Source organism: Perca flavescens, chromosome 2 (assembly GCF_004354835.1).
Source record: "Perca flavescens isolate YP-PL-M2 chromosome 2, PFLA_1.0, whole genome shotgun sequence".
In the NCBI taxonomy this organism is placed as follows: Eukaryota; Metazoa; Chordata; class Actinopteri; order Perciformes; family Percidae; genus Perca; species Perca flavescens.
Genome location: NC_041332.1, coordinates 23,167,196 through 23,176,420, shown reverse-complemented (window position 1 = coordinate 23,176,420; position 9,225 = coordinate 23,167,196). Strand labels below are relative to the sequence as shown.

Here is a 9,225-nt window from a genome sequence, read left to right as displayed (position 1 = left end):
ATGTTTAGCACAAGAGAGTGGTAAACAATCACACAATTGTTATGTCTCTGTGTTTAGGGACAGTGCTCTTCAAGACAGATCTTTAAGAAAAAAAAATTGTTATGTGTAGCATATTACATTCAAAGTTAAAAGAATGTGACACTAGCCAACATTTTAAAATACTGTCTATTTGGTGTCTTTCAACAGTTGTATAGCTAGATGGTCAACAAAGACACAATAAATCAACTTCTGATAAAATCATGGATTCAAACCATGACTTTTGTTGCTTCATCCTCCTCCCACATGTCATTACACACGAGAAATTAGAGAGACAGAGACATTAACAGCGTTCTAGTATGTAAGTCATGCCACAATTTGTTCACAATCATCTAATATTTTAGATGTAAATTGATATATGTTTTTGAAGACATAGGCATATCTTCTGTATATAATTTCCCTGTAAAAAATATACAAAGCATACATGAAACAACAGCAAAACTGAAAACACAAGATTGTAAGCAGACACACCACTTGAGTTTCATTCTGTCCAGCAGCCTGCAAATATACCAATTTATTGTGCCATATAAATATTGTGCGTTTACTTTTTAATTTTTTTTTTACAATTATTTATTTCGCTTTACATTTTAAATGCAAGTGTTATAATTGCTTACAGAAAATAGATCTTCTAAAGTAAAAAAAAAAAAATATTTATATATATATATATATATATATATATATATATATATATATATATATATATATATATATATATATATATAAACTTTTTTTATATATATATACACACACGTGTATATTGCCATATATTTCTCGTTGGCACACAGGAAACCTATTGAGCGTCACAGCTTAATCTTTCCCATCAAGAAAAATGTGATCTTTGTGCTCCATCACTGCAATCCATGCTTCCACTTTGAACTTCAGTGGTGACTCTAAAAGGTCCTTGTTTCCATCCGAGCTAATTCTGTGAAGGTTTGTAGTTCAAGGTGTTGGTCTTCTATGAAAAAAAGGACATATGTTTTAGAGGCAATTCCACTCTACTTACATATATACTTAATATGGATTTGGCGGCAGATGTTTATTCTGCTCACTATACATGATCACAATAAAATTAATTCAAATTATGAAATGTAATATCATGACTTGAATTGGAATGTGATATGTTTTAACTATCATTTCAAATTTGTTTTTATTTTCCAATTTAGTTTAGGAATTAGACTGGGACTACTGCTTTATTAGTTTCTGGAATGTAGCTGCCGTCACATGTTTTCAACAAACCTCACTAAGCCAGTAAATGACTAATGGTTAACCAGCTTCCTGAAAAGTTATACACAAGCAGAAGTGATAACTAAAATCCTCTTCTGCAAACAACCTCATCTTTCCCTGATCTGTGACTAAAAACAATGAATAACTAACTGAATTGAAGCCAGAGTTGCCTTTAAGTCGACCTTAAGGTCATCAAATCCTAGAAAGATGTGCCTCAGTGTGTGCAATCCTTGCTTTCAACTCTTTACCCTGAACACGAAGAATTAAATTTCTTTTGTTCATACGAGGTCTGTTCTCATGCTTATCTGTTCACATATTCACAAAAATACAGTGAAGATGAACTTACTGAGCCTGTTTCCTCAGAAGCACTTTTTGGATCCAAGGAGCATCAGGGTCCAGACAAATCTTTTGCCCATCCTTTTTAAGAGTGGCACTGCAGGATCAAAGACAAAGACATCAGTCACAGCAATATTTCCTGCACGACTTTGTAATATCACACCAGACCCATTAAGACACAGATCATTACCTCAAATAGGTTTGTTTTGTGAGTATAAATTAAGAGAAAAACTGTTGAACTTTGGCCCCAGTGCTTACATAATTTCAATATCTTTGCAGTGGGAGCTGGCAAGGTGCACCTCCACCTTTCCTATGTAACGTCCAATGGGTTTTTTCTCCTTGTTGATGCATCGACATCGCTGGTTCACTCCATGATCCCCCAGAAAACCTGAGGTTATGAGAGGTTAGAGAAAAAATGTCAATTTCTGGACAGAATCAAAGTAAAGCACACTGCCAATTGCTAAATACAGATCACAAACAGTCACTCAAATCACAGAGTGCATGAATGCTGGAAACAAACAGAGTGAAGGCATTTTTCCAAGACTACATTTTACTAAAATAATTATGGATTAGACTCACCCTGAGGGATCATTAGGAACACCAGGAGCGCCACAATAGTGATGATAGACATATCTGCTCTGAAGCTGAAGATAGATTTAAAGAGAAAAGTGTTAGTCAGTAGACTGCAAACATCTGTAGAAAGCTCTGCGGTTCCCTCTGCAGTTGTGATGCAAGTCTTCTCTGTAAACCCTTTTCTACTCTTTCATCATTGACTCCCTCCTTCAGTGATTATAAGGAAGAACTCACTGCACTACTCCAGTTAGCAAGCTAGGAGGAACTGGTGATATGTCTTTAAAAAAAAAAAAAAAAGAAAGATTTTTCTGAGGAAAATTGTCTCACTTTTGCTGAAGCAGAGGTCACTTAGCAGGAATCTGAAATCTGAATATATGTGTCAACAAACCCAACTGCACCTAACCAAAGAGAGAGAGTGGCTGATCGACAACAGACTGTCATTGCACTTAGGGAAATCTGAGTGCATCCTATTTGGCACCAAACGTAAGTTACAAAAGGCATCTGCATTAAAAGTTATATGTAACGAAAATTAAATTGAAGCAAAGAATTCTGTTATTTATCTAGGTATTATATTGGACCAAACATTGTCAGGATATTCCATTGCAGAGAAATTACTGAATAAAACATACCGTAATACAAGACAGTTTGACTCAAAAATAAAAAAACTCCTCGTCTCAGCACTCATTCAATGCCATTTTGACTATGCATGCTTAGCATGGTATAGTGGCCTAACGATGAAAATGAAAAACAAGATGCAGATTATGCAAAATAATATGATCTGTTTTATACTGCCTAAACCTTCTAGGTATCATTTGGGAAGAAATGAGTTTAAGAGGGTTGAGTTCCTGCCTGTTAAGCTTAGAGTTGAACAACTTAAACTCAATCATATGTACAGTATTATTAATGGTGTAGCCCCAAAGTATTTGGGATTTCAGATTTGAATGGTACATACTCAACAATGCCCATGAGACTAGGGCCAGTGTCCGTTCATGTAAGGTGCCATGTGTGAATAGCGAAGCCAGAAAATCCTTTTTTATACAGGAATTATTTTATGGAATAGTCTTCCACTTCATATCAAAATGGCAGTAACGAAAATAAAATAGATAATTAGGGGGAAATAAAATCTAGATTGGGGACAGGGAAATTTATTGTTTGGTAGGTCATGGTGTTTTAGCTGGTTTTTTGAAGTGTAGTTTTATTGTTTATTGTTTTAATCGTAGGACTGTATGTGTTTGCATGTGTTGTATGTCCTGTTCTCTTACATCAGGGGCCATGTTGGAAAAAAGTGTTTCTCGCTTTTACATGTTATCCCTTGGATCCCCCTGCTTTTTACAGAAATCCTGCTAAAATATTTTTCCTGTGAAAACGTGCACTGTATTGTTGCAGCTGAGGCCACTGCTGACTTATCTGGAATTTGGATCCCTGCCCCAGACCAAATTAACAATGTTAATCTTATCCCACTGTCCTGTTGTATTTTGGCATCTTCTCAAAAAGCCTTGCAACATCACTGAGCAACTTCACCTCTGCTTTACGTTAAACAAATCATTAAAGTATGCAGAAATACACAATTATTTTCTAACCTATCAAATAACAGTTTGGGACTTATTATTACTTTTAATGTAAATATGTGCTGTGTAAAAATAAAACTGAAGAATATACTGTAATAATAATATATACTGTACATGCAAAAATAAGGTTGAAAGCCATTGCACAGTAGCTGAAACTAATTGTTTGCTATTGTTAACTAATTACAATGGAGCATGCTTAAACTAAAGCAGCACGGTATCGCTCTAGCACACCTATCAGCTTTCTCACAGACACAGAGAAAAACAAAAAGGAAGATAGGCCTACAACAAGTTCATGATTCATTCCTGATTTTTCCCAGCTGCTTTTAACAGCCATGTTAACTCAGTCCTTTGTATTGAGTATCAACATGTAGTGTGTAGTGGGCATGTGCCTATTTACTTTCTAAACCATACTATAATAAGGCGCTGATACTGATAGTCAATGCTATTCAAGACAGAACAACCTCTCTCTAAATGTGCAGTATTATACTCTACCAACACTATACTCTTGTATGCAATACCTTAATGCACTATGGAATGTTTGCCAAGTTTTCCCAGTGCTGAAGAAGACAATGGAAGTTTTAGCTGAGGTCAAGGGGAAGTTTTGGAAAATCCAAACTATGTATCATGCGGTGAAATGAAAAGGCATCATACATCCTCTGTAATACCATAAAGTTACAGACCTTGTTTCTTCTTTTGGTTTCATATGTACAAAAATCATCTGATATTAGCACTCTGCCCCCAGCACCACAGGGAACATTTAGGGGGAGACCAATAGATAGAAAGTGGTCATATGTGTCCAAACATAAGTTGGTCTGGTGATCACGTTCTCTTCCTCATACTCATACTCACCCGTCTTTAACTAAAACAGGCACAGCTGTAAATCAGAAACTTTCCAGTGAAATTCATCACATGTTTACCAAGTGTGGAAGTCACATCTGGTTTTATTTTGCTACAAGCCAAACAGAAATGACCACAAAAAGACATGAATAGTTCCAGATGAGATCTTGATCAGGTCATAACCTTTTTGTAATGTTCTGTACCAAACTAGAGGTACTTGTACTTTACTTATTATTTCTATTTTATACAGCTTTTTACCTTTACTCCACTACGTCTCAGAGGCAAATATTGTATTTTTTACTCCACTACATTTATCTGATAGCTTTAGTTAGATTACAGAATAAAATTTATCATCCCCTTCCTGTCCAAGGAAACTATGTATCTCCACATTTGGTGATTTTGAATGTGAATGTTTGTGATAAACTGAAGGATGAAGTGTTCCTTTATGGGTTAAGAAAATTCCTCTTCTTCTTAAGCCAAAAAAAACTGTTTAAAAACCTCCAAAGCCTTAAAGCTTGAAAATGCATTGTCAGAAAACTAAAAAAAAAGCTGTTTTTCTACATCTAAAGCAATAAAATGCAAGACACAGATTAATGCGTGAGTAATATTAATCCAAAAACATCACATGTAATAGTTAAACACTGAGAGGAACCACTTTACTGCAAAATTAATACATTTACTTTTCATACTTTAAGTGCATTTTGCAGATATTTCTTGCATATTTTTACTTAAGTAAGGTTTTGAATGCAGGACCTTTACTTGTAGTGGACAGTGTGGTATTATAACATAAGTAAAGGATTTAAATAGGCTAAATGACTTCTTCCACCACTGCTTTCCTGCCTTTCTGAGATTTATTTTAGTTTCTGTTCAATAAAGAAATAATACAAATAAAAATGTTACACTTTCAACAGACATAACTTAATCTCCCTTCCTCAACATTTTAATCAGCACATATTGTTTAAGAATCACTGTTTCAAAACGGCAAGATTAGCCCTACCTGTTAAGAAGTTTCTTCATACTTCCTTCTGCTTTGTGAAAGTGGACGCAGTGACGTATGGGCGGATGTGTTCAAGCCTGTTGAAGTTGCGTCAGGCTCTTTAGTCCCATTAATATTTTTAGTACATCGCCTGTCATTTCTTTAGTAATATTAAACGCGTGAGCCGGCGATATGACTGTTTTGATATGTGTAATAATGGCCCTGTTGTTTTTAATCTATAGGATGCATGAACATGGTGTACATATGTTTAGAGTTTCTCTTTGTGATTACATTTAGTGTTCAGTTATTATAACTGCATTATTCAACAACTAGATTGTACCCTTGTTTGAAAAGAAAACTTTAAAATCAGAAGCAACTTTTCTCTCTGTCTCTTTCTAAAAAAACAAATAACATGCTGTAACAAGCGTTTCACGTTATTGAACTTCAACAGCACTGAACATGGCTGTGCATGCAGCTCAGTGTTTTATTATTCTTGTTGTGTTTTACTAACTGTCCAGCTTTTGACAGCAGGAGTGGTGCAACACACTGTTAAGAGCTGTTCAAATTTACAAAGAATTTATCTTGAGCACTCTTATCACATCAACCGATTTATTACAGACTTTTAGTTGCTGTTTTTTTTCAAATGATAACTCTGCATTAGTGACAAATGTTGACCCATGATGAACCTTCTTAATAAAAAAATTCCCACTCAGCTGCCAACAGTCCGAGCTTGCGCAAACTGTCTGACTCATTTCCAGAAGACGGCTATAAAAGGAGAGATTCTACTCTTCAGCGCTAGATTCAAACAGCAGAGTGAGAAGGCAGCTGAACCAAGAAAAGGAAAAGTAAAGGAAAGAAGGAACTGAGTAGAAGAATTCAGTACTAGAAAAAGCTCTTTTCAATTCAGACTTCATCAGATGGCTTTCTGAAAGACAATCTTTAGTGTTAATTGTTGCACAATTTTGTAAAAGGCAAAAATGATGATCAGCAGAGTCCTTGTCGCCTCTATTGTGGTGCTCCTGGCCTTCCTGGCCGTCAGTGAAGGTAAGAATGTTTTTGTAAATCAATAATTGAATGTAACAATATTGAGCTATGCTGTTGATCAAGTTACTATATTCAGTTTAGCATTTGAACTGTCACTGCTGTGCACATTCTGCTGTCCTCTTTTCCTTAATGCATCAGAGCTATCAACACAAACTATTGCACTTTGTGACCATATGTGACTCCTGTGTCCTAACAGCGATGAGTCTGAGAAGCCCGGGAGTGGAGCTGCACTGCCGCTGCATCCAGAAAGAGAGCCAACCCATCGGCCGCCACATCGAGAAGGTGGAATTGATTATTGCCAACTCCCATTGCGACGAGACTGAGATCATGTAAGACCTCATTTCCAAGCCTTCATCCCGATAATACTTTGAGATTTTGTCACAGTCATTTGCTGGCTTCACCAACTTTTTCTGATTGCATCTCTGTTTCTTTTTTGGTGTTGCAGTGCCACTCTGAAAAAGACAGGCAAAGAGGTTTGCCTGGACCCTGAAGCTCCCTGGGTGAAGAGAGTGATTGATAAGATCCTGTCCAAGTAAGTACAGATCAATCATACAGTACAAAGACACTCAGTCGTCAACTTTCATGATGTAACTGGATAGTGATACAGAAAAGAACAGTGTTCACTTTTGATGCACAATATAATTCTTCTTTTGTGTTTCTTTTCTCTGCAGCAGAAGACGCTGAACAGACCAGGAGAGATGTGCTTCATGAGTCTGAGCCTTTTGAAAACAAATGAAAAGTACCAGAAAGTATTTGTTCTCATCCCACTCATCTCATTTTAATACCAGAAGATTGCCTAATGTCCTGATTTTCAAAAATGATAATTTACCCATTAAGGTTATGTTTGTATCCGACGTGTTATTTATTAACAAGTATGTGTTTATTTGTAATGTTACTTGTGTGTGTTGTAGCCAATTACTCTCTGACGTCACTTGGCTGCTCTATTGCTATCTTGTCTAATATTTAGACAAGTTAACAAGATGTATTTATGGAATGTAAATGTGTGTGACAACCTATTTCTGAATTAAAAAAGTTTACTTGAAATTGAACATGGAATTTCTTTGGTTTTTCTTTCTTACATATTGTGATCGCCCCAACGATTCGGCTGGCAGCAATTTGATGAGGGGATCGCAGAGGAGTTTTGTCCTGGTAAAGAAACAGCCACCAGGTTTTCGCCTCTGCCATGATTAGCATTGTTAATGTTTCATGTAAGTGATGTATTGGGATAATCCTCATTCAAAATGCATTCCAGGGGTTCATATTGTTGCACATCACATTGTAGTACTGTACCTCAACTAGGATAAAAAAAAGGGAGGATTGATAGGTTGGATATTTCAGCCTACATGTTTCAAGTGTATTTTATATGTTGTATGTAGTGTACTACACAAGAAGGCTAGTCTGGGGACAACCTTCACCCACAGGAATGTGTAGAATCTGTTATGAGTTTGGGTACAACTTTCACACAGAGGAATTGGAGCCAGGAATGTGAGAATCTATTAGGAGCACGTGCCATAAAAGGTGTAGTTTAAGAGTAAACTGTTCCAACTGAAACAGATGCCTCATGCTGTGTAAGCACAAAAAGTGTTTAAAAGGTATTCACTATGATGTACATGTGGTTCATCTTTGGGCGGACGTGTCTGCATGCTCATGGTTGTTCCAGTGTCATGAAAGTTTTTTCACTGTTTGAATAAAGCTGCACTTGATTTGTAATCATCAGACTGGTTGTCATCTTTGAGGTCTCCCAACATCATTTCTGAATCATCACCCGATATCACATATTATCAATTTGTCTTTCTTGTTGTATGTTCCTTGCATGGTTTTTATTGATTTTTCACATTTTTACACGTACACCCCACATCCGGCAATACAAAAAACAAACAAAGCCACACTAGAAAACAAAACAAAATACAGTCCTGTTGGGAGTTGCATTCCTTCTTGTTCATTCATTAGTTCTCTCTGTTTTGTCCTCTGTATCTAATGTTCTTTCAATAGTCTTTGTCGCTGTTCAAGGTCCGGAGAAATGTCCATTTCAGCCATTTGTCCTTCATCTGTGTTTCTTGCAATCTTAAGTGATGTGTCAATTTTTCCATTACATAGATTTCCTCTATTATCTCCATCCATTGTTCCTGAGTCGGAGGATCCACTCTACCCCATGTCCTAACCCTGCTGTTCACAACCTTCCCTGTTCTCTTCTCCTGTATTGCAAACTAGTGTAAGTTTCCATCAGTGAGAGGATGTTACTCAAAACACTGTACATTTTACAGTGTTTTGAGTGACTCGGATATTCAGCTGTATTGAAACAGAGAGAGGCCGAGGGAGGCTGTAGCTGCAGCAGGGACAATATGGACGGCGGAAAACCTAAGCTGCCGAGAGCAAACACCGACTGATACCAACAGAAACTAAATAATTCTGCTGCCATAAATGTCAGCGTTGGCAGTTTTCACCATGTTTTCGATGGATAGCAGGACCCCAGGAAGAGTATGTGCTTAAGGTCCACAGCTAATGGCGATCCTATAATAAACTATAACTGTCGCCAATGACAGCTTTGATGGGGCAGTATGTGCGACAGTGACGCTACAACTATCATAATCTCATAGACTATGATGTAATGCCATAGATTAAACCAGTGGT

General features: G+C 36.7%; 2 protein-coding genes across 3 annotated transcripts; one reads left to right on the top strand and one right to left on the bottom strand.

Moving 5' to 3' along the window:
- Positions 1-763: 763 nt before the first annotated feature.
- Positions 764-2,387, bottom strand: LOC114570874 (interleukin-8). The gene is made up of 4 exons (XM_028601476.1): positions 2,176-2,387; positions 1,855-1,984; positions 1,607-1,693; positions 764-991 (listed from the first exon to the last, which is right to left on the bottom strand). The coding sequence occupies exons 1-4, from the start codon at positions 2,225-2,227 to the stop codon at positions 976-978; spliced, it is 285 nt and encodes a 94-aa protein (XP_028457277.1). The 5' UTR covers positions 2,228-2,387; the 3' UTR covers positions 764-975.
- A 3,951-nt stretch (positions 2,388-6,338) lies between these two features.
- On the top strand, positions 6,339-7,972 carry LOC114568216 (permeability factor 2). Of its 2 annotated transcripts, XR_003694254.1 has the most exons (5): positions 6,339-6,594; positions 6,791-6,923; positions 7,040-7,126; positions 7,266-7,333; positions 7,707-7,972. XR_003694254.1 is itself a non-coding variant. In XM_028597675.1 (4 exons), the coding sequence occupies exons 1-4, from the start codon at positions 6,528-6,530 to the stop codon at positions 7,276-7,278; spliced, it is 300 nt and encodes a 99-aa protein (XP_028453476.1). In that variant the 5' UTR covers positions 6,339-6,527; the 3' UTR covers positions 7,279-7,643. The 2 variants fall into 2 exon arrangements, 1 of the variants encoding a protein (XP_028453476.1); XM_028597675.1 differs by lacking the exon at positions 7,707-7,972 and having other exon boundaries at positions 7,266-7,643.
- Positions 7,973-9,225: the final 1,253 nt, after the last annotated feature.